General features: G+C 36.8%; 1 protein-coding gene across 3 annotated transcripts in view; it reads right to left on the reverse strand.

Annotated features, from left to right (window-relative positions):
• Positions 1 to 26,648, reverse strand: part of EVC2 (EvC ciliary complex subunit 2) — a 65,757-nt gene that overhangs the window by 23,621 nt on the left and 15,488 nt on the right. For all 3 annotated transcript variants that reach the window (XM_035323578.1, XM_035323576.1, XM_035323577.1), the window contains exons 6-13: positions 25,728 to 25,837; positions 24,109 to 24,171; positions 21,652 to 21,786; positions 18,919 to 19,070; positions 7,440 to 7,764; positions 4,650 to 4,889; positions 4,104 to 4,279; positions 759 to 918 (exon numbers count right to left, since the gene is read on the reverse strand). In XM_035323578.1, coding sequence (XP_035179469.1) covers positions 759 to 918; positions 4,104 to 4,279; positions 4,650 to 4,889; positions 7,440 to 7,764; positions 18,919 to 19,070; positions 21,652 to 21,786; positions 24,109 to 24,171; positions 25,728 to 25,837 — 1,361 coding nt within the window. The remainder of the gene's footprint in view (positions 1 to 758; positions 919 to 4,103; positions 4,280 to 4,649; positions 4,890 to 7,439; positions 7,765 to 18,918; positions 19,071 to 21,651; positions 21,787 to 24,108; positions 24,172 to 25,727; positions 25,838 to 26,648) is intronic.

Raw genomic sequence — 26,648 nt, forward strand, 5'->3', positions numbered from 1 at the left:
CAAAAAATACCAATAAATAAAAATGTTTTGTTGTTGTTCTTTGTTTTTGATTTTCTCCTTCTTACAGCAAGCAGCCATTTCCCCAGAAAGCTAAACCAAAGCTACCTATACTGAGAATAAAGACAACAAATAGAAGTCTCCATCTTCATACCTACTGCCCCTCTTTGCAGTGATATCTGTTAAAGAGTAGAAAACACTCAAAGACATATCCCACAAAAGGTAAAATTAATCTCACCTAATCTGGTCACCTAGAGATATATCACCTAATCCAGTGTAAAGAATATAATATAGTTTTTCCTACATCCTTTAGGCAGTTTTTTAGTTGACCTGCAGGAATTTTAACTGTGCAATAAAAACCATTTAAGTCCCAGCCAGAAAATCCATAGAAAACAATGACTGTAACAGATGTGTGCCATCTCCCTCACTGATTCCAGAACCTCGCTGTTGTTTTGCCTGTCTGCACAGAGGCTTCTAACACCTCCCTGGAACAGGTAAGGCTAAGTAGATAGGCTTCATGAGTTTCTCTACTTTAGTCAATTTCTTGCATTTTTAAAATTTTTAATTTTTAAAGAACAGCTATTAATTTCTGAATACTTAACCCAGCAAATGGTGGCACACAGATAAAAAGAACAGACACTTATTTTCATCTGTGCTCCTGGCAGTATTGACCCCCATCCTAAGACCTATGCTTTACTTTTCAACTCATTCAATTTTTTCTTGTTAAGCCCTGTGAAAATAAATATACTGAAAATAATTACCTTTTGCAACATTTCCCGCCTTCGCTTGATAACGAGTTTTTGATGAAGCTTTTGCTTTTCTTGTTTCAAATCATGATCAAATTTCTGTTTAACAGAATTAATTTCAGTCTCAGCTCGATCCAGCAGAAGTCCCACATGACTTTCAGGTAGATGACCTGCTCTGTAATAATAGTGTTTGAAGTCTGTTATCCTAAATCCTTATGAGCAAAAGGATATTTGAAGTAATTAGTACTATTCAAAGGCTCAACAAAGTATCCACACAGAAAGACCTTTATTTTTTTTTTAGCAGTGATATCTGGGGAGACTCAAAGAAACAAGTAGATAATAGAAAGTTGTAATCTCACAGATGAGTGCAAAATGAAGGCAGTTTGTGAGAGTAGAGTGAAGGTTTATAAAGAAGAAATGTGAAGAAGGAAGGAAGGGAAGGCAAATGCAAAACCATCTACATATCAGTTAGTAATGCAAGCAATATTCAAATGAGACATTTTAAACCTTATATATTATTCATAATATTTACATTTTTCATTTAACACCACTGGAATGCAACTCTGGATGTCCTTTATAAATCCTAATTAGAGACAATTTTCTCCTTTAAGGATGTAATTTAACCAAATAAAAACACTTAAAATTATTTTAAAGATACAAAGCAATCATATCCATGAAAAGACTTATATTCACATTTTCTACTGTATTGAAATCTTTTTTTTTTTTTTTTTTTTAACATTTAGACTGTATGATTTAGACTGTATGATAAACTGCTTGCTCTTGGCATATGAGACATTTAATCACCGAAGAAATGTGCAGGCACATGTTTAATGTCTTTAAACAAGGAGAATGTTAATGAAGGAGGATACTGCAGTAACAACAAGGAAGTTTACAGGCGAATTCGCCCAAATGCAATAAGTGTCTTTGAAGGTACAGAGATGAAATGTGCACTCATGAGTAGCTTGCATCAGAGGCCAATTGGAGGCAAACCTTGATTTCTCTGTACTGAGCAAAAGGCAACAAATTTAGGAGAAAATGTGAAGTGAGAGTACTAAGTAAAAAGTAGTAGTTTATATTACATGCTATGGAGAACTGTCTATACAGATTATGATGAGATTATGAGAAAGCTTTATACTGATGCATTACCACTGGATGCATTCACTTTCCAATGCCTACTTCCTGAAAGGTCCAGCAAGACAGATTGGAAAACTACTTTGGTTATATCAAGATCCACATAAATAAAGAACATTCACAAGAATAAGAGACCAACACAAGATGTTTTGCTTTGATCTTTTATGTCAAAGATAATCAACTGCCTACTTTAAAAATAGTTCACAATGAACGCTTGAGGTCTCATAAATATTACAATTTTTGAAGAAAGGAGCTTGAATTGTTCATAACTAGTGAATCAGCAGAACTGGACTAAGCTTTTTAGGAGACCAAAGAAGAAATTAAACTTCTTGTGAGAGTGCAGATACTCACTAAAGAACAATGCAACATGCTACAAACGCTGTAGTTTAAAAATGTCATGAACCTGGCACCTCTGGGTATACCCGGAACAACATTGGGCTAAATATTGCCTCAAGTATCACCTTTTGACTCATTTATTTGTTAAGGGAAAACACAAAACGCCTAGCTAGACATAATTACCATCTGAATTTTAGAACTTGCTTTCCTGCGTTTTGGCACTGCAGCTTACAGACTTGCTTTCCAAACAGCACTGAGTACACACAGCCAGTCCTAACAAATGGAATATTTTATTTAACTGCTATCTTTAGAAAGCTCAGCTTGAAAACCTTCCCTGCTTTACTTCATTTAAAATCTTCACATATCTCCCTAGAATTGTTTTGGCTTGGTTTCATTTTGCTTTTTATAACCTTTATTTCTGGCTACACATAATCTTTCTCTTGTTAATTTTGAATTGCCTTTCTATCTGATAAATTTTAAACATCCTATTATGACCTCTCCCCTCATCATTTGCGTGCTGTTTTATGTATTCCTCAATTCTGTTTACCTCTCAGTTTCTCTTCTCAATATAAATAGCTCTGCATTTTAGAATTCTATTTTAACCATTATCAATGTTAGCCATAACAGACTAAGACAAACCTGTGTTTATATTTAGGCAAGCAAATTCAATGCTAATATGAAACTTAAGAGGATATTACAGATACAAATTTCAAGTACCAAACCATCAAACCAAACTACACCTGCTTGAATTGTAACACCCAAATTATAAATATTCCCCAAGTCAGTTTAAAGTTAAAAATGGAAATTTAAGCTTTCCTAGCACTGATTATAACTTCCTGTGGGTTTATACAAGGATATCTCAGTTTGCTTGTAGAAAAAAGTCTAGCAAATAATCTGTATTACTAGATTCTGTAGCTGTATAATCTCAACATCTAAAGAATAAGTAACGTAACAGTTTGGCCAAAATTTGCTTGAATGGAATTCATGCCCCAGCAGGTATGGGAAGTTAGAGGAAAATAAGTAGTTCTACACCCAAAAAATCAGATGGGATTTTTTCTCTACAAATGTCATCTCCAACTACAGACATGTTTCCTTTGTCTGCACAGTACTACCACTGTACAAAGTTTGAAAAGAGAGTGCTACAGAATTTATTTATCATCATGTTAACGATGTTTAAGGTTGAAGAGGTTGATGTTTTTTGCAGAGGGTTTTGGGTATTTGTGTACAAGCATACCTCCAATTAAGATATATATTTTTGGGATGAGATCTACAAGGTCTTAGATTACTAATACTAGATGTTTCCTCTCCATTCTGTTGTTAATATGGTGGGTTTTTTTGTGTTTTTTTTTTTTTTTTTTTTTTTTGACTATTAAGTGCAGCAACAGGCATACAACTATTTTTCCAGCTTGAGAACTCCCAGTTGTTCATTTCAATGATTTGCTCCATGGATGCAGTGGTCGTACAGAAAAGAGTTTCTCATTAAGGCTCTTCACATAACGACATCTGTGAAAACATCTCGGAACACTTCTTATATAATCCAGTTCTAAAAAGAAGCATGAACTGATGGAAAGGAACTCTCTGTGGAAGATGTGCCTAAATTGTATTTCCTATGCCAAGAGATTTATTTTTGTCTTTGAGCCACACAGCTGCAGATTTTAGCAAAACAGGCAAAGCAGTGCAAGCATACTGGAAGAACCTCTCTCTGATCAACAAAATCTTGAGGCTAAACTTAGAGTATGATTCCAACATGGCAGCAAATGGAACAAGTAAAAAGATGAGCAAGCAAAGGTTAAAAAAAATAGGTAAGTTAGATGATCATATCAACAGATGCAATATTTGGTAATTTTTAAACTGACTTTAAAACTGACTTAAAAAAACAGTAGATATATTTACCTTTCCATCTTATTAATGAGAGCTGATATCTGGGTTGCTGCTGCACTTATAAGAGTAGAAGCTTGAGAATCCATTAACTGTACCCTACTTATAAGATATTCTCTGTAAGCAAATCTTCTATTCAGATGGTATTTCTTGCTAGCTTGCAAAAAATCCATTAACTCTTCAATGTCTCCCTACAAGAAGGAAGGTGAACAAATATATCTAATTAGATGTAATGTTAATTTCAACTAACACCTATGGTTATCAGGCCAAATTTGTTCATTAATAGCAAAAAGTTAAAAAAAAAAAAAAAAGCAGTGAGCTTCTGTATATATATATATATATATATAACAACATATGTACATTGTGTAGATATCTAGATGTCCATAATGATAGCAATATATTTTTGAATGTTATTCCTACGAAAATTAGTTATAAAAAGTGCTAACATATGGATAATATCTTCTATATATGAGTGCAGATATTTTCCTGAAACATTTCACAGAAGTTACTGTGGGTTTTGATTCTGTCATTAAGGTAGGAATGAAGCTGTCATCCTATTACCTGTATTTTAGAGTAATCTTGCACTAATGTTTTAGCTGCTTCCAATTTCAGTTCTCCCTTTAAGGTAGCATTTGTTATCTGCGTAAAAAAGATGTTATGGAGCTCCTTTCTCTGGGAAATAGCCAGTTGTCTATAAGCTTTTGCAAAATATTCCTCCTGCTTTACCAGAAGGAACCTCTTCAGGTGGTCCTGCTCCAGCCTGTGAAGTCTATCCAGAAGACTTCGGTATTCCACAGCAGGCTGCAGAGAAGAGAAAAAAAAATAAATATTCAGTGATATTCAGTATTCAAAATTCATTAAAGCATCAGTGCTACTAGTTCATATGTATTTTATGCATATTCTGATTACTGTCATTTCAGGTTTCAATGCAGACTAATAATAAATCAATGTACGTTTTCCATGTTTTTCATCTGTTGGAATGATGGGTTGCACAACAGTCAGTTTATAACCCAGGTAACACTTCCAAGGCTTTGTGAAGTCTTTTTAGAATATACATGAAACAAATGTCTTATGTTTCATCAATTCTGAAATCATATTAAAATTGAATAGACTTCCAACATTCAGAAAAAAAATCAGAACAATAAGCACACATTTTAAAAACAATATAAATTAGAAAAAAATACTCTACTGCAAATCTTTAGAAGTTCTTATTATCAGTGACCTACTTTATCTATTGGTTTCTACAAAGTAATCCAAGAGCACCACTTTAGAATTACAACAATGGTGCAGAATTAAATGGCAATTAATTTAAAAGCCTCTTTACAAGAAATACATTCTCATAGTTCTCTATTAAGACTTAACATATTCATAGTTTTAATCTCAGATGGCATAAACTCATTTTAGAATCAAAAAATACATGTCCCAAAGAGCAAAGGATGTTTTTAATGTCAGCAGAACTACTAAACAATAGGCATGTTGGTCTTGTTCCGAATTTCATCCGATTTATAGAGGGAGAACTGTCCTCTGCACTGAGTGCCCCCACAGGTCACCCCTCATTCCCAAGTGATGCATTGCAGGCAGCAAACAATTAATCCAAAAACATAGGGAATATATATTGTGTTTTGACTGCAAAGGGTGAAGAGGCTGGTGCTGCTGTCACCCACTGGCAGGAGCTTAAGTGTGAGCCATGCCTAGCTCCCCAGCATGTCCTTTTGGACCAGGTTCCACAGGAAGTATTAAAATATATTCCTTCATAAATCCTGGAGCTTTTTGCTGTGTTCAGAAAGTATAATTACCATTATGGTTTTAGGGGAGAAAGGTGGATAACAGGACATAAGTAGATGATAAATGCATGAGGACAATAATTGGACTGGCTTTAATTCTTTCACTGATTTCTAACATTCAGAATTTCTAATATAAACCATACTGAAACAATATCACATGTATTTTGTGCAAAGAAAACTGCTGGACTAAGAGCACATTCAGTGAGAGTTCTCTAAATATGGTTCACTGGAGTCACAATCTAAAATCAGCTGGAAACCCCAAACAAGTTCAGCTGGCTTACATAAGTCCACCAGCTTTCTCCACACAACAGCCTGATAAATTACAGTTCTTCCAGAGAACCTCAGCATACTATAGCACCTTTGCCTACAATGATGGTATACATAAGCATGTGTAAGGGAATATACTGGCGTAACAGAATCTATTCCAAACAAAACTTATTTTGTCTCTGTAACCCAAATGAAACAGAAGGCTGGAAATTCAGAAGTGCTGCATCCAATACCCACACATCCACTTGCACATCCAGAAACAAATCCCCACTGGTAAATAATGAACTGTACTATTTATTCCCACAAGTCATCCTAATAAGCTGAGCTATAGACAAGCATGAAACATTAACATGGGTATGTTAGCATCTTAAGGTTACAGAGGTAGAATATTCAAAACCTAGCAGAATTCCCTCCAGACACGAAGTGAAAAGGAGAAAGATAAGTCCATTTTATTGTAAAAAATTCTTTATACTTGACAGATGACATCGAAGAACAGAGCATGATTTTGCAGATAGGATGTTGGACCAGAGGATGCTAAGACTTAGGCACTACTTCCAGCTAATGGACTACCTATGAAATCCTAGGCAATAATACCCATTCAGAAAGAGATCTTTGGATGAAAGTAACACACATAAGCATTAAGCTTTTACTCAAGCAGAGTCCCTAAACTTGTAAAGAATTATATTCTGCCTTAACTTATCTCTCTGTTCCCCAGAGGCTATTTTCAAGAGAAGTCCACTACCTGCTTTGCATATAAACTGTTCTGTGTGCCTTCACTTGGTCTGGAAGAAAACAGTCTTTGGTGGAGCTTATATTTTCATTTCCTTCAAAATAAGAATATAAATCTTGGAGAACTTTTACCTAGATTGTTAAGGTGTACGATACAGATAAGGTTTATGATTCTCTTAATGTGCAATATACTTTACACAGTGTCTGACTGGAGTTCTTTGGAATCACTACCATACAAAATAATAAATAATAATACGCTACTTTGCAAGGGTGGCTAAAAGTGACTATGCAATAAATAAATAAGTAAATAAATAAATAAAAATCAAGGTAACAATAGCCTTTTGTTTTCAAGTGTCATCAATACTCTTGATATAATTTCGTTTTCCTGGAAAAATTAAACACAGAAGATGTCTATTCAATCACTCTATTTATCAAATCTGAATTTCTGAGCACATTTAAATTGTATAGTCTTAGTCTTCTCAGAGAACAACTCTACCATTCTAGTCTAAATGAGAAACCATCTACATAAAACCACATCATGCAAAGTATCTTGATTTTATACAAGATTTACCTTTTCGTTCACTTTCTTCATTAATTCTTCAGCTTCTTCATTCGCAGTTCTCTCTTTTTGGCGTTGAGCCTCCATTTTCTTCCTAGTTTCAAGATTACATTCAGCTGTGAAAGCTACGACCTTTCTTTCATACTCTTCCTGAATCTCCTTCTCCATTGCTAGAAACTGTTTTTTAAAAATTGAACTCATCCTCTTCTCCACGTGAGGAAAGAGGCTATGACTTAAGACCATGTTCTTCATCATCATAGCAATCACTTCTTTACATATTTGCATTCGATATGCCTCCAGATCAGCATCTGCCCGAGTCAGGCTGGCAACCTCCAAGCTGTAAAAAGGCAATCGGGATTGTTTAAAATCTCAGACAGGTAATTTCTATCATAAAACTAGGATAAAATTAGTCTAGAGATTTATTCAATGCTGTGTAATTGAGAATGGCAGTCAGACAAGTGCAGAAATATCTTGGCACATGAGTTAACTTACCATGATAGTAATCATTAAATAATAATGATAAACAATAAAAGCAGAGTGAACTAATTTCTACTAAAGTAACTTCATTGATGTATGTATTCATACACTCCTGGTTTAGACTGAAAAAGGAAAAGCTTTACTTCAGAACACAAAACTTTCCCTCAACTTAAAAGCAAACAAAAACCTCCAACAAAAAATAAACCTATGGTGCGAAGCACACACTGAAGATGAAGTATTTGAATGGACTATAAATTTTGCTGACTCTGTAAAATTGTTCTAAACTCACTGACCCATCCATATTAATGCATTACTGGTTTGTGTTCTCCTCTATTTCCTTCCCTGCAGGGAAGAGGGGAAAGTGTTTTGATTATGTGCTGATATAAACAAATTAAAGAAGCTGAAAAAGCTGATGCCTCTGTCTCTTATTAAGAGTAACAGAGTCCTAGGAAAGACCAGAATTTTGTTTTGTTTTTTAAACAAAATGCAGTAAATGAATACAGTCTCATTTATCTTTATTTAAATTGGAATGGCACTCATTTCATACAATACTTACCTACTGTAATTTCTGTAGCTTTGCCTATTCTGCTCTAGATTCCATATTGGGGAACTAGATATTATTTGCCCTCATATGCCAGTTTACATGAACACACAACACTATATGCTTCTGTGTGTAGATTAAATACACAGTAATTTTTGGGGACCTAAAAAATACACTATTAAAAACTTAAATCCATTCTTTTTTTTTCTGTTAGGCTAAATCATTGATTTGTTCTGCAGACAGACTAAATTTCAAATCCACAGCAAAGGTCTTGGGAAGATTTGCAAAGTATGAGAATGTTACTACATGCAGAATGCTATACATCAAAGCACCTAACTTTTTTGCAAATTTTTCCTTTCCTCATCTAAAAAAATGAAGTTTAACTAATAGAAAGTCAGTGATATATTATCACTATCCCTCTGTCACACACAAGAGATGTATTTTTCCCATTCAGAAATCAATGTGATGTAATTGAGTTACTTTCTTACCATGACTCAAATTCTCTCCAAGTATTTAAGAAGTAATAGATCAAGTTTCTTTAGTTAAACATAAAGAAGCAGAGAGATATTTCTGTTGCAGTTCCTCAAAAGCCCAGAAGCACACTGATGATGCCCATACTTGTCTTGTTGATCTCCTGCAGGGCTGCCTGTTGCATCCACAAAACCAATGGTGGAACAGAGGTCCTTTCCTTCTGATTTTTTCTCCCATACAGGAGCAGGAATCAGACCCCTGTGCCTGAAACGGTTTGTGCCTGAAACATTCCTCACAGTAATTTGAAGATCCTGTAAGAGCTAATATTTTCTACAACACCCCCAAGAAAATACAACAATCCAGCTTCTATGGGCAGCACACAGGTGGACATAGCAGGAGAGCGACTGCAGGTACACAGCCTTCTTGGATGGTGGTAAAGGACTGGCAAAACTACACCCATGCAGCCCACAGTCAAGTCCCCAGGTTACTGACATGCTCCCTCCTCTCCTTGGGGAGAGTACTTCTTGCTCCAGCACTGTGGAAAAGCCACAGAGGACATCCGTTTCAAGTCTAGTAGCTCTATTTTAACTGAAGCATATCTGTCTTCTGCAAGAAATAGTGCATCTTGATTTTCAAGCATTGGTAAGCCAAACAATGTTTAATTGATCCACTTGCTAATTCCTTTAAGGCATAAAAATGGTTGCCTTATCCTCAGCTTGAATTTGACTAGTTTCCACTTCCAACTGTCTTTGTCAGCTAAAATAACAAATTCCTTAGTCACTATTTTTCTGTTCTTCATTTGTGCACTGATAGATGGTGCTCACAGCACTTCATAACCCTTTCCTATTGAAGTGTGAATGTCTGAATTCCTTAACTCTCTCGCTGGAAGGCAACACCTCGCATTTCCATCGTGTTGATACACAGCTGGTAACACAGCATTAATTTCTTATCCCATATGCAGGATTTTTTCCACCATGCTTGGAATAAAAGTTAAGCCATTCCTCATCCACCTCCTTACTACTTAGTTTTATGGTTTTCTTCAGCAGTGATCCTAGAACAAAAACCAAAACCAAACACCATCACAACATTTTCTGTTGTTATCTTTCCCTTAGTCTTCCCATAGAACATTTTTCTTTTCACTCTAAGTCATTACAGACTAGACCTGATTTCATTCTGAGCAAGATTTCCATGCTCCTTCCTGCCTACAGGAAAAACTATGGTACCCAATTAATGCCATTCACTCCAGATCATGATCCCAAAAGCAGGAGGAGCAGTAGGTACATGGGCACCTGGCACTCGCCTGTCATCAAGAGTGTGATGAGGCTTTTAAGATTATGGGTGTATTTGATCTGTAATTCTAACCTTTTGTTTCCCAGGCAGCAAATCTGTGAAGAAGAAAACGAAGCAGAGGAAGCACATGAGCAGTTCCACCAATCCAAGGTTAATAACATGGAGAAAAAGTAATTAGAAGCGACATTTCTCCCATGTCACACCCTGGCATAGAGCAGTCTTTTTTCAGTGGAAGCAGAAGAAAGGCTGTGTCTATAAAATTTTGGAATCTACCTTACATGTGATGTACTCTGCTTCTGGTCTGCCTCCTCCACAGCAGGCTGCAGGAGTGATGCCCAGTATTGAGGGCAGCCCTGATCCTTAGCAAGATGCATCAATATACTCTCGGAGTCTAAGACATCAACAGGCAGTCTTTGACCTACTTATTTCAATTTTTGATGCTAACAGCCAGTAAAAAACAGGAATCTTCAATAAAACAAGTGTTTTCAGACACAAGTCTTCCAGAAGAACAATGCTTACAATCATCCAGATTAAATGTGCAATAGTGACTCATAGGAAAAAAAAAAAATCATAACCTGACACTGTGCATCCTGAGACCAAGGTAGATTTAATAAGTTGCTTTAAATGATCTGCACTCTTCCTGTTACAGCAATTCATGCTTAAAAGGTCTTGTATCTCCTTCCTAAGCACATTCAACATAATAGTAACATGAAAGCCAAAAAAGTACAGTTAGCAGATGGCAATCTATTGATGAAACAGATCAAAGCTTCTTTTGGGCAAAGCATGCAGAGAAAGGATAAGGACAGGACAGCAGGAACGTAATGCAAAAGGGGAGTGGAAAGGAGAAGCAAACAGACATAGAAAATGAAGCCACAAACAGCAAGTGTAAAGATTTTTCACTCACTTGAAGAGGAAGAGTGTTTAAAGATCTGTCAGATCTGGGAGGTGAGAATCCCAGATGGCAAACACAGAGAAGCAGAGATAGTGTCTGAACATCTGATGTCTTCCACAGACCTAATGAAGGAATACAGGAAAGCAACTAGAGTCAGGGAAGATACAAGCATAGTTAATTAAAACAAAAACAAACAACAAAGGAAAAGTTTTAACTAACTACAAAATAATAATGTCTTTAAGTTTTATTACTCAAATTAGAGGCCCAAAGAGGGAACTTTAAAACAGGAGAATTAATAGCTGCTGAATGGCACAGTCCTAAAATTAACTAAGTGCTTTTAGACACATTTTTAAGTGTCTAGAGAGTTCACAAAGGTAAGAAACTACTGTGACACAATTTTCTGAATTCTAACTGGAAGAGAACCATCAATCAAATTCCCCTTCAGTGATATTTTTCACCAAAATGAAACAAATCCTTCACTTTTAGAAAACTCATCTCTCATCTGCAAATGGTACTCAATTAGTAACACACTACAACAGCATCCTGCGGAGACTGGAGCCCCGTGGTGGTGGTTTCTGTAAAGGCCTCCATTTGTGGCACGCAGCGTTCCCAAAGAGCATGCGACTTAAAGCCATTTGCAGATGGTTTGTGGCTCCACCAAGCTGCACACATCGCTTGCAGCTGTGATCTGGGGCACCATGGCCTGATGGCTGCACCAGCTCCTGCTGGGAAGAGGAAGGCATTGGGGAAACATGGGCCCTCCAGCCCGGGGGCACCCATTGCAGCCTGCACGTGGCACCGCACTCGCAGGCACAATGTCAGCGGGCAAGCTGTGGCATGGAACAGAAGAGGGGGATGAGAAAGAAGTGCTGAGGTCCATGTTGCCTTGTTATGCTTCATAGAAGTTAACATGGACAGAGGGAAACCCCTCTGGGGTCAGACAGGAAAATCACACAGCTGTGACTTCAAACAGTATCTTCCAGTGCTGGCTTTAGTAACAGTAAGCAGAAAAAGCCAATTTAAGCATAATGGGCATCAAAGGTATTCAGCTGCAGATGTGGTTTGTTTCCTAAATCATCCGTTTATTGACAGATTAATAATATAGTAAGTTGGGCTGTGTTGCTTTGTTTTTTAAACAGGGGAATGCTTTTATTATAAAAGCCCATGACTATACTTGAGATTTCCAACCCCCCAGAGTCAGACTATGAAGCATAGCAATGCTAATATTTTACAGAATCCTGGTTCTGAAACAGAAAGAAAGAGGAGAACAAAAATTAATCTCCTGGTGACTCTCTTGTACTTTAAACACCACAGCAAATTGCATAACAACAAACACTGATCAACTACTGATACTATTATTTCATTCATTTCAGTGAACATGAAATTGCTGTGCTGATGTAGCTCATTTGTGGTGACATAGCTTGCTCCTTTCTGCCTCTCCCTCCCTTCTTCCTCCCTCTGCTTCTCATGCTCTCCAGCTGTGTCAAGTCACAAGAGACCGCAAACACTCTGGAGCAGACACCTTACCCATGCAGCACCATGATGAGGTGAAAATCTCTGTGGGAAACCAATACTGTGCTGCAGTAGAAGCAGATGTAAAGAGGTGAGGTCTGAATGGCCACCAACAGCTACCAAATGCCCAAAGCCACAGTCTTCAGCCCTCCTGTGCTGGAGCAGGGCATATTGCCTTGTCCATCTGCATTAGAGGACATCAGAAGATGCTTTGCACTACACCAGTAGCTGTAATGGCCTGCAGCCAGCTTTGAGCTGGGAGAGTTCATCCATCAGTCCTACGACACTCTACACATCTAAGCATAAACTCAGCACAGCTGAAGTGTGAGCCTAGGAAGAACATCTCATAAGTAAATAAAATAGTTAAGAAAGGGACATGACTATTATCCAAGGATATATTCACATGGATGAGTCACAGATTAAGTTTAGCTTTCCTAAAGAAGACTACATGCTGACAAGCCCAGAAATAGGATTGTCATGGTAGATAGAAAAGATTTAAGGAAAAAATAAAAAAGATGATAAATTGAGCTGATAGATCACTGTTTCTTCTTCAGAGAAAACTGACTCATGAAAAATTGCTGAACATTGAACTGGCAGATTTGGCAGCAGTTTCATTATCAAATTCTTTTAACTTGCCACAGCAAGAGAGCAGAGGTATTTCAATTCTTAAATTCTTTCTTTGCTTCCTCTACCTTATGAACTACTTCCTATTACCTATCAAGCATTTGTGTTTCTCTGATGGAAAAAAAGGATCTTTTATGCATTTCTCAAATTTATAACAGCATTTATAACAGAGAACTACAAGTGCAGGGTCTGGTGTTCATTCCACATGTAGGTACTTTATCTTACTGTTACATCAATATGATTATTATTTATTGTTATATTCCTGCATCGTACACATTGCACAAAAACAGAGCAATGAATATGGCCTCCCCCCCAAAATTCTAAAATTTCTATTATATATTTTAAAAGTTATGAAGTACAGAAATTTAGCACCTCCATTTTTTATTTTTATTTTTTTTGCATTAGCTATGTAATTATTTGTCACCATTTTCTATGGAGGAATATTCAGGTCTAGCTGCTATGACAATGTGATCTTTTTCTTCTTACCTTTCATTTAAATTCAGGTTTAAAAAACAAACAACAAAAACACATTGACTCCATAGCAAATTAAACTGAGATGTATGGCAAAAAATTTACATTTAGAAAGAAAAGGTGAACTTCTAATATGGTAGTAAATTGTTTTTGACTTTTCTGTCAAGGATCTCTGGAAACATTTTGATCTTGTTCTCTAGCACATTGGCCTCGATGACCTCTACCATCAGAAAAAAATAAGCTTCAGTGAATACATATTACTTAGTGATCTGCCAAAATAATTGGCAGAGTTTATTGTGTATCAGCAATGAGGTTCAAGTTCAGCCAGAAATTCAGCTAGAGCTTTGCAAATTTCAAGTAAACTGAGTTGTACCAAATAAAGATGAAAAAGAAAAGCTGTAGCAGTGGAAAGTCATTTAAAGAAATAAAGTTGCCTTTAAAATAGCTGTATCTTACGATACTATGAGCATGGTCAGACTTCATCACATTGGACACAAAGCCAAACTGCTCAGCTACCTTCACATTCTGTTCCAGATACACAGTAAAAGAGACCTACAACTTTTTGCAACATGATTTTCTAGTGCTTATGTTAAATATTCAAATCATATAGCTTCTCATTAGCATTCATTGCCAATGGGCCAATATTAAGGAATATACACAGTAAGGAACCTACTGAGAATAAAAGCCAAACTATTTTGCTGCATAATGTGCATCAAGGATATGACTTACTAAGACTAAACTCACAAAATAAGTAACTAAGAAGCTTGCTTATGAAATATTAAAAGTATGTTTTGTTCTTTAGCCAATCCTCCTGACATCGCAAACTGTCTACACTCCAAAGATGTCCCTGTCCATAAATATTGAACACATGCTTCTAATGTATTTGCTAAACAATTTGGCACTGTCACTTCATAAAAGACATTAACTATTAACCTGGCTTCATGCTATAAAGAGGACAAAAAATTCTGCGGCTCTTACTTTTCTGAGTAATTTTCTCATTTGTGTCTGGACAACAGAACAAAACATCAGAATGATTACACCTGTGTTTACTATCACAGTGCAATTCAAAAAGAACGTATCAATTATGTTGGCAAGTTTATACGTTCACTATGTAGAGAAAATGACACAGCTGCACTGATACACATGAAAGGAATTATCCAACTATAATGTGCTTGCTAAATAAAAATATAAGCAAGATTTTGTTGGTTGAAATACCTGAAGTATCAGCACATCTCTAACAAAAGCCCATATACTTTTGCCTCCCTAAATAATAAAATGCAGGATTATGATGCTGAAATTCATATTCAGTATACATGAAAACACTGCGTTCAAAATACAAGCTCAGTTCTTATCCTTAGTATACTGCCACTCCTGACACAAATTAATCCTCATCCCTCCGTTCCTTACAGAACACCCAACTGTTCTTCTGGGTGACACTAAATTTAAAAAAACAAAATGCAACATTGTTGAAAAAATGATTCTGTGACCACAATCAGTAAAACTATAATATTTCATTCAAGCACGGAGTCCATTCAAATTGACTGCAATTATCCATTAATAAATTACAAATGCACATTCTTTCTTTTCCCATTATGTTTTGCAAAGCACTATCCTTAAAACAGATAATTCAGTAAAAGTAAGGATTACTCTATTCTGTTTTTATCAAATATTGCTGTCATAGAAGGCCCTAAGGCAATGGTACAATATTTTATCTTTATCTTTGGAATCTGCTAAAAGCCTGGATAATGTACAACAGTTTATATATTAAACGACTAAGATGAAAATCTTTAAGGAACATAGATCTGAAACTAAAGGACTGTCTTTCACAGCTTATGTAAAGAATATGGAACAGAAATTAAGAGACAGGGACGCATCCTGGGCTTAGTATCATAAAAGAGTGCTAACAATGAAAGATAAAACAAGGTTTATATTCTAGCTGTTGAAAAATGCAGGAACAATATTACATATACCTAATATAGGCATTAAGTTAATGCTGTAACCTTTTAGACCCACCACCCTGCAAGACTGGGATTTGTCTCACTTACCTCCAGACTCCTATATTTGGGGTAATCAGCCCAGGCTTTAGGCTTTGGAATCAATGGGCACAGGACCCACATGACTAAATTCTGGATGCCTACTTTAGGTTAAGAGGAACCCTAGAAGTGCTCTTTTTCACCATTGAGTACAAAAGGGAACTCAGGACAAGTTAGTGTAGAAGTTTCCACCACAGAGATCCTCATTTGGCCAGGTGAACTGTGGCACCAGTAAGAGAAGGGAGGAACAGGCATGCAGTAATTTAATACCCATGAGTGCCAATGAATGGTCAGTTCAGTGTGTCATCTCCTAACAGTAAATGAACCAGAAAAAAAATACACAAAAGATGATTTGGGATAATGTAAATATCAATGGCTACTTTCTAATCCCTAACAGAGGCTGATCTGAGCTCTTCACAGTAACATCTATCACCCTTCCAATCCTCTCTTAAAGGAGGAGCCACAGCAATTCTGGATGTTTTTGTGGTCCATCTATCATTCTCATCCCAGAAAAATCAAAAGATAACTCAAAAGCTGAAGAAGATTAGTGACTGTTTGCTAAAAAGCATTTATTTTATTTGCTAAGATGCTCTACCTCCTTACAAAAGCATGAACAAATTGAAGACTATCAAAATTTTCTCTTGAAAAAAGCAACTTGCCCAAAATAGAGTAAATTTGTTTCATCTGCCATCAACACTGATGCTGCTTTCTGTGTCTCCCATTCCTGACGGAGAAGGGGATTAAGGGGGTGATTTCATTTCCCTATCACCATCAGTAATTTTATTTCCCTAACTAAGACTCTTTCAGATATTCCTAATTGCCTAACTGCCAAATTTTGAAATGATCATAGATGGTAAGCTAAGCAAAGGGACTGATAATTCAAATATAAACGTTTTGAGCAAGAAGTTGGACATCTGCACTAACTCAACAGTCAACCAGAATGTCTATCACAGGAGAATTCTTCTACAAAAAGATGTTGTCTTCCACATGCAGAATATAAAATCACACTTTTTAAAATCTTACAAGCTCTTTCTGCTTCCTATGATCAGTGAAATCCTGTGCAAATTCCAAGCCTTGTAACTATTTACATTGATTTTAAATCGGCCAAAAATATTCAGTAGAAATACAGATGCTCTTCAATCCAGTAATGTGGAATAGTGGTTTCAGTGGAGACCGTAGACAATGCTTAAAATAAGCGGATGGCCACTCTAGTGTTTTACAATCACAGCTCTCTGCATGATAAAAATCATAGCATGCTCTATCAGCAGCTGAAAAGTCATCAGTAAGGATAAGCTGGTCCAGTATGTTTCCAAAAGAGACACAGATGAATTCAGGTGCCCTAAGACAGAAAAATCCCCAAAATGGGTCTAGTGAGCATATCTACTGTTATTCATGTAGGATGGTGTAATGAGACGAAAGCATTCCTTTCTATTCCAGCTATTTCAGACTATACCAGCATTTTTATCTAACATTTTACACTATAGCTGAGAAAATCCTTTTATTTTCTTGAATATCCATAGAGACAAGACAATCTTTGAATTTCTGCTTTCAGAAGAACTGCCAACTCAAGCAGTTTTGAGGCCATTTTTGAGGCAGTATTTTCAATTTTGTGTAAGTGACTTTGTAACTTATATCCTACTGGACACCTTTACTGCCTAAAAGGAATGCTTCAAACAAGTGCCTGTTTGGGGGCCAGATCTGACTCCATACAGTTGCAAGGACTTCCTACAAGTACTCCAATCACATAACAAGCATCGGACGTACACTAATTCCACTTGTGTTCTAAAATGACTTCCTTTATTACAATGGAAAATGAATTAAGTAAGTTATAAAATTTCAAACTGTTACCTAAAGGAAATTGTTGGAATGGGAAGCAGATAAATGAAGTGGTTTGATTAAAAAAAATAAAATACAAAGATGAAAAAAAGGGATATGGAAGGGAGAAAAACTGTGAGGAAAGAAGCAGAAACAAGAGAGACATTTGCATTAACTGCATAAGAATATTAAAAAAACATAGCCCCAGGACATATACTCAAACTAAGAAATGAATCCTATTTTAAGGGTTTAGCTATATAAATAATCCAGTTATTCAAATAATCCTTTTCAAGGGTTTGCAAGAATACTTACCTTTCTAAATCACAACGTATCTCAAAACAGTCCATTATTTTTGTTAAAACTAGCAAGATATTCACTATCCCTAATACAAAATAATACTGAAATGAGTTTAAAAAAATGTTTGACCCTCTTCTTTTTAACATTCGCACACAACAATTTTTAGGATAAGTCTTTTAAAAACCTGCACTGCTGTATAGTTATAAAAGCAAAGACCAATGTGCAATTCACAGAGATAAGCATCCTAATTATCAACGAAATGCAGGAAATAATAATGCTGTTAGTTACCCTTTAACAAAGAAAATTACTTCCATGGTTCCTTAACTTTTCCTTTTCGGCTTCTGCAGATTTTACAGTTGCATAATACTGCCTGTATCCTGACTTGCAAGGAGCTAACTATAAGACTGAACAAACAAAATCTGCTCTGTCCTCACATCAGACCTTTTTTTTTTTCCAGTTCTGCTGAAGAACAGATGCCCTTTATTTGCTGCATGTTTCTGTCAAGCAACCCTGACTGGCCTTTCAACAAAACCAGGAGAATTTCTCTGCTCTACCCAGTGGTCCTGCTGATCCCATCTACATGGTATCTTTCTGTTAGCACTACAAACTGTCACTCCTTGGACTCTGATCCAGGTGTTTCCAAAATATGCTGCTACAGAGAAATGCCAGTACCCAGAAGGGGTGTGACAGGATAAAAGCCATAGTTCTGAAAGCAGAACTGTGTTCAGACATAGTAGAATATACCCTTTCAACATCTTCTTGTACACAGAAGTTTCCCCTCACTTAATGAGCCACAGGGAAGCAAAAACAGATGTTCATTTGAATTGGAAAACTTGCATGCCTCAGGCCTATCTAGAGCTGTGACTTCTATAAGTGAAGCAATGTAAATTATGACAATTTTCAGTTCCCACAGATGGCTATCTTAATACATTTCAAAAACCTAAGGTAACACAGTTGTATGTGCAGACACTACTAAAATAACAATTAAAGGGTAGACAGTCAAAATGTATTCAAAGATTTAGTGGATGATGAATGTGATTAATGTGATGTAACAGCAGGAATTCTTACTCTTCTAAAGCCTGAAGCATATTCCCCGATTCTTCAAAGGTCAGTATATCAATGACTTGGTCATTCATAATTACATCTTCACTGAAGAGATCACCTGATCTGAACTGAGAATGTTCCAGTTTGTGATTTTGACTGAGTTCATGTTGTATCTCCTGTAAAAAGAAACAGAAGAAAAAAGTAAGCTTCAGATTATATATAAAAAAAAGTTACAGTGAGGCTGAGCTCATTTTATTGCAAGTAACCCTGAGTTACTGGAAAGACTCCCACTTATCATCACGTTGTACAGCTGGAAACAGTATAGAGTGACTGTGTAGTTCAAATACATATCTAGGGTCAACTGTAATACTTTTGTCTCAGGATGAACTTTTTTTTTTTTTTTATAACTGATCAAGAGTACAAATGAAGAAATTAATGCAAAGGATAGCAGACTTTACATTGACATCAGTAGGCTTGCAAAAGCCTTCCAGGAGGTTTATTTTCTACTATAAACTTTCTAGTAAAATTTTAAAGAAATTACTATGGTAATATGGAAATTACATTACATATGTCAAGATTACACTACTAGACAGTTCACAGGTCAGACTCCTTTGAGATGGGCTAAAAAAATCACTATACAAAAAATTGCTGTAAGTAGCTCATGCTAGGACCAAAATGGTCTTTTTTTATAACAATGTTATCTGAGTTTTTTCTGTTAAAAAAAAAAAAAAGAAAAAAGACAAGCCCTTTAAATGGAAAGGGATTATTTCTTCAGGCCTAAAAGAAAAAAAAAAAGTTAACATAGTAATTTTCAATCATAGAGTGTGAAACTGGAAGTGATTTCTGAGCTCATCTGGTCCATCCACTGGCCTGAGACTGGATCCCCTCTGCATAATGAGACAAATTTACTTATCATTAGATAGAAAATTTACTGAAAATCTATTAAAAACTACAACAACAACAACAACAAAAACTTTCTTTTGTCATTTGTCGAAAATAATGGAAAAGATAAAATGAGTTGTTCACAGAATTTAAATCACAAAGAAAATACATCTTTTTCCCTCACTTTTTGCTGCTTCAGTAGAGCATATATAAATGACTTAGCACATGCACTGTCTTCAAAAATCTATTGTACATTGTGAGAAGTTACATCTGACACAGCATTTTTACCTAGAGATAGGAAACCGATACTCATGGCTGTATAAAGGAAACTGCACACATCTAGTCCTGAAATAAATTATTTCCAGCAAGACCACCCCAGCTTCTGAAATGTGCTATGCCCCTCTGCAACTCTTCCCAGATCGCCTGTCTCATGCAGAGCAATACGTGGAAGCTGAGGTCTCCAAGCAGACTGCTACTTCTGGGTACATGCATCTCAATATATTTGTACTCTACGCAAGAGCACTCCAACTGCTATGCAGAAGAGCAGAGCACTGCAAGTGCATCACCCTCCCTGGACTGCCTCCACACTCCACGAATGCCACAGCACAGCAGTGTCCCTGAAAAACACGTCTAAAGAGTTTCTTTGTTTTGAAGTCGGTTGGCATAGGAAGAATAAAACCCCAAAGTGGTCTCCAGACAGCCACATAAATGTGCCTACAGAAATGTTTCAACCAAATCTTTAAACTTACCATGGAATTTTTTGAAACCTTTACACAGACACTTTCATTATAGATTATAAATTAAAGCTTTCTGGGTGTTTGAAAAATCATACCACTGAAGAAAAAAAAAAATCAAACTGAAATCCAAAAGTAGAGTTAGCAACACAGCTACCACTTAAATTTCTGTCAGTCTTAATTGTCTCAATTTGACAGCACCAACCAGCACAGTTTATGCTATCCAACAGCCCCAGAGGGAGTCTCAAATGGTATGTCTCACCTGTATCATCACTTCCATCCTAAACCAACATACTCAGACCATGCCCAAGTGAAATTGCAATAGACAGAGTGATACTGTCTGCTTGACCTGGCAACCCAGTAGGAGATCTACTACCACCTGAGCAGAGGAAGGTTTCAAACCTTTGACACCCCCTTTCTTAGAGGATTGTTCTCATCACTGTAATAGCAATTGAGGTCTCCAGCTCCCTCCCACTGAAGTTGTTCTACTTCATACAAATATCAAAATAATTTAAAAAAGCAAGGACTGGAACTAGGGCCAATCTGATGAACATTCAACAGACTGTATTTTCTCTCTCTGACCCAGTATGTAATGAAATACTTTCTAAGAACTGGAATGATCTGGATAAAGAGCACTGTAAATGCTCGATCCTCAAACCCAACTGTCTTGCTTTATCACTCAAGAGACCAAGGTAAATCCAAAGATCTAAGAGACCCAGATTCAAACCCTTGTTCCTGATAATCAGAAATACAACTTGGACTGATGTCTTCTGCATTCAAGGTGAGTGGTCTACCCAAAGTTATTCTGCCTCTCATTCTGGGAGCAAAAGGAGAGATGAGGACAAGGAAGAAGATGAAAACAAAGGCAAAGGCAATGGGTAGTATCGCTCCCCTGTGAAGCTTAACAACCAGTTACTGACAGCAGCTCTTTTGATCAGACTATTTTTATACCACCTCTAAATCTGACTGTGCTAAAGATTTGGGGTTGTAGAGATTATAGTACCAGTGCATTCAATCCAGAACTTGGTGCCTTTTATTTAGCTTCAAAAACACTTTAGGCAATCCACATTAGTTAGCATGGTGTATCATCAGAGATGATCAATAACAAAATTATATAGCTGTTACAGAAAGTATGACTCACCTGGTTTTTACTATGGAAATTCCATTTTAATAATTTGGTTTGGTAAAGAATGAAAAAAACAGCACATGTCAATACAAAGGAAACAAAAAAAGCAATGAAGAACCCTGAAGCATGGATGGCATGACTGTATGAAATCTGAAACGAAAAGACCATATAATTATAATGAATTTTCCTATATATACAAAGATGAGGCAAAGATTAGAGCTGTAAGCAACATAGTAAATTACTTTTAAATGGCTTCATACAACTTCAGGGTTACTCGGCATTTAATTACAATTAGTAATTTTTATTTATTAATATTTTCCAACAAGTATCTATTCTCCATAGATTTTGAAGTCTGCACGCCTTTATGTCCACCTAGACCAAATGCCTCTGTAATTCCAACAACAGATCTCTCATGGACTGAATTGTAGGTGCTGTGACTTTTGTGAAGACTGTACTTAATAGCCTGTGTTGCCAATCTCTCCAAAATCTCGTTGAAATTAATGGCATTTGACGTTGCCCAGAGCCACATCATGATGTTGGCTTCCTGAAATTAATGGCCATTTCTTGATTCAATAACTCAGTAAACAACAATGGAATAAAGCACTAATGTGAGTTCAGAATAAACAGGTAACCGACAATCAATAAAACTACCTAATCTGTGTACATCGTTGCAGTTTCTCCATGAGACAGTCAGAAAAGAATACCAGGAACACTGGAACTACAATTCAACTAATATCTTTGCAGGCCTTTCACTTTAGGTCTTAATTTAATCTTTAAATGGAATGGCATTAAAAATTAATTTTTACTTCATGCTCCATGTAGCAAAAGTTAATTTAATGTTTGTTTAGTTCTTTGAGATGTCTGCATGAAAAATATAGCACAGCTACTAGTATAATGTTTCACCACAAAATAATCACTCTGCTGGGGCTAGAAAGTGTAAATAATTAACATGCTGCTTGCAAGCAGGGCTTGGTCATCTCATAAAGCAGAAAGCTGGGAGCATTCCATAGAACAAACAGAATTCGGCACAGGAAGCAACAATCAAATGCAGTCTGCAATTCAGAAAGTATTTATTCTAATTTAACAACAGAATTTGATCCTTTTACTGGCTGCTTATGGAAATAAATCCTTGGATAGGGAATTATCTGTGTTTTTATATGACAGTAAAACGAGTTTTGGACGTACAGTCCATTTCCTTGGATACAGCCTTGGATTACAGGCTGTAATGCCTGAAAGCATCACGGTGGATGCTGTTGCATGGGGAACCAGAGACTCCATACAAGCCACGGCATAGGACCAGTTCGGCACTGACCTCCAAACCACTGGCACATCAGCGAGCCTCAAAACCCATATGCAAAGCTAACTTCTTAAGCCATCTCAACAGTGCAAGGTGAAGAGATATTACAGGCCTGATTTTCTTTCAAAAGTTGCTGCGCTCCCACTGATTTAAAGGATGCTGAGGGAAACAAGCCTGGCAAAAATGAGGTCAACGTAATTATTATCACAAATCCCATGCAATGTAGCTAGACAGGAGAAATGCTTTTTGCTTTCACTACAACTTCCTATTCAGCATCAAAACCACTCAGCCAAGGGCAGAGGCATGCAGTATTCACAGCCCCCGAAGCACTGCAGGAAGACATCTGGCATGGGCCAACAGATAAGCTATGCTCATATTTTTTCATAACCCACATTTTTCATAACCCATATTTTTTCATTTACCTTGTCACAGGCAACCAAGCACTTTCTTTCAGCAACACAAGAGAAAATCCACAGGGTATGAAAACTTTAAAAAACAGCACAGCAACAAGTGTGCAATTAAACCACATGTAAGCACAGAGGACCATCTTAGCATGGTACTGCCATGACTGTATAAGTAGTTCTTCATTTTTCTAGCCCCAAGTCAACATTTAGAATCCACTTAGTCACATAAGCATATTGGCTGGTCACCGTTCACCACAATCATGAACAGTTTCAAATAATTTTTAATAAATAAAATTTAAGATTGAGAACATTTATAACACCTGACACTATGGACAAAATACAATACATCTCACTTGTCTCAGTATGAAAAATGTTCTCAATTGGTGGAGAATAACTCCACACTTTTGGAAAGGCAAACAGCTTTCTTGTGGTAGCTATGCCCAAGAGCATGTGAGCAAATTCCTCATCACAGTTCTCTGTGGCTGGAGAATGCTTCAGATTTAAAAAAAAAAAAAAAAAAAAAAAGGCTACAAATATTATGGAACTTTGCGGATTTTCTATGCTAAATATTGCTGCTTTAAGATAACAAAGCCCCACTATCTTGACTCCTGTTTTCTTCCTCTTAAAATTGAAGAGGGCAGAACTCGTCTATGATTAATAGCCAGATGAGATTTAAGTACGTAAGTACATTCTTAGCCCCCTAGGATTTAGTTTAGATTATCCATGAGTTTAAGAAGAGGAATCAGTGTAATGCCAAGCTGTATCATTTACCTTTGTCTTTTCTTCTTCGGTTATGGTGAATGATGCCATCAAGGATACGAGAAGTGTTTTATTCTGAGAGAAATATAAAAATATTACAAGCATTAAAAAATGAGCAGAATCCAATTTATAACACTGGCAAACAGCCCGGAGTCTCTACAAAAGCTTCTCCTCAGAAGAAAAGCTATACTTCTCACTAAGTGTAAAGCTGAATAAAATCTGATAGCAAAATGTAGTGGTAACTGTGCTCTGTGGGACACACTCCCCTTCTGACCATACACAGGCTTATTCAGTGCTCACAGATTTATACTTTTTCTATACTTATAAAACCTGTGTTGACTGAAAGCGTACAGAACAGGAGTCAAAGTCACTGCATATGTTTTGCAGGGATCAAAATTTGCACCTCAGCATCTATCAGCTCTGCTAAACACCCACCTGGATCCTCTACTCTTATCATTCATTGGTTTTGAAGTCTTGCTCTCTATCTCTCTAGTATGCCCTCATGTGTATCGATCATTTTTTCCTCTAAAACAAGCAAGATACAACAGCTGGAAATGAAAATATATCTGTAAGGTCTAACTACATGCCCTTAAAAAAAAACATGGGGAAAATATCAACCATATTTAAGAATGAGGAATAAGTTACTTTGGAAGAAACCACTCTTCCGGTGTCATTAGTTCTGCTTCCTACTTAGGCTAATTCCAGTGTTGTTAGATCTATGATCAGTTCTCTTGGAGCCTGGTGCAACTGAGTTCTCAAAAAATCACCAAAGATGGAGATTGCCCAGCTTCTCTCAAAAATCTCTTCAAGGTTCTCAAAACTCTCATATTAAAACAGTGGTTTTGGTTACAAGAAAATATTTTTTAAATAAAAACATGTCAAAACTTCAACCTCTCACAGACTACAGGAAAACACATAGAAGTAGGTGGGATACTGTTATTTTCAGGATACACAGATTAATTGGAAAGAAATATAAAAAGTAGAGAGAAATGCTACAGGACAACACACAAACATCTTTTACCTATTTAAGGAGGCCTAAGACTTCCTAACCTTTGAAGAATAACTCACGTATTTAACAATTCATGTTTAACAACCAGGGAGCCTAAGAACTTCATTGCAGTACGTGCAGGCCTCATCACAGGTCTCGTAGCTTAAGCAGACAACCATAGAATCACAGAATAGCTTGGGCTGGAAGGAACCTTACAGACCATCTAACTCCAACCCCCCTGCCATAGGCAGGGCTGCCACCCACTAAATCAGGTTGGCCAAGGCCCCATCCAGCCTGACCTTGAACACCTCCATAGATGGGGCATCCACAGCTTCTCTGGGCAACCAGTTCCAGTGCCTTACCACCTTTACAGTAAAGAATTTCTTCCTAATGTCTAATCTAATATCCATCCTCTTTCAGTTTAAGACCATCTCCCCTTGTCCTATCATTATCTACCTGAGTAAAGAGTCCCTCTCCACTCTATTTATAAAACCCTTCTAAGTATTGAAAGGTTGCAATGAGGTCTCCCTGAAGCCTTCTCTTCTCCAGGATGAACATCCCCAGCTCTCTTAGCCTTTCTTTGTAGGAGAGGTGCTCCAGCCCTCTGAACAAGAACTGCTTTCAAGACTTGTACAGGAAATACCTGTGATGAACTCCTGAAAGTTAACTTTGCAGGCAATGTCAAGACCCTGCCATTCCACGCTTCCTTTGCATCAAGAAGTGCAGTGTAGTTGATTGCAAAGTATTCTCCAACTGTTAAAAGAGAGGAAAAAAGTTTGTAGATGAGGTACATTTACCCATGTGATATTGGCCTCTTAAGGAATTATGTCTGCATTTTCTTAAATAAAACAGTAGCTACACTGTCTCAAAAATAACCCAGCAGAGTTGCATTTTTTTTTTAAACACAAGACTGAAGAGTTGAGCACCCAGCTGAGCTCAGCTGCAGTTACAGATGTTTGCAAAATATGAAAAGCAAGTCCAATATGAATAAAACATCTGAGAAGCTTTTTAGGCTCCCCTTTAGACTGTGCTTCTTCACCAGCAAAAATGCTCTCCTAGGAGCCTAGCTGCAGTAAGCTCCTCAGTAGGGGAGGCAGCCAGAGCCTACCAGCATAGTCAAGAGAGGAAGAACATGGATAACTTTACTTTATCCCAGGAAAATTTCTCAGAGTTCTCTGAGGAAGACCTAGGACAGCACTGTAGCTTTTCCTTTCCAACACAGCACACCCCCACGTGAAAAATCATAACCGTAAAAAGCAATTTATTAATCTTCTATGGACATCTTCTACCTCTTGCACATGTACTTAGGAAAGGGGAGATAAAGAAATCAAGAAAGACAAATTTTTATGAATGTGCAAGGATCCAACTGCTATCTAAGGAACAGACTAACTCCAAGACTGGTATGGTCTTTTCGGTCTATTACTCGCTTCAATTTTATAATTTGCTCAAGTCTGTAGAAAATGCATACAGAGTAGAGCTGCCTTCTTTCTAATTAATCATTCTGCCTGTTTGCATGGCCTTTTGCAACTCCAATGTACTCCTACCTCTGCAAGTTAGTCCACCA

Source organism: Oxyura jamaicensis, chromosome 4 (assembly GCF_011077185.1).
Source record: "Oxyura jamaicensis isolate SHBP4307 breed ruddy duck chromosome 4, BPBGC_Ojam_1.0, whole genome shotgun sequence".
Classification (NCBI taxonomy): Eukaryota; Metazoa; Chordata; class Aves; order Anseriformes; family Anatidae; genus Oxyura; species Oxyura jamaicensis.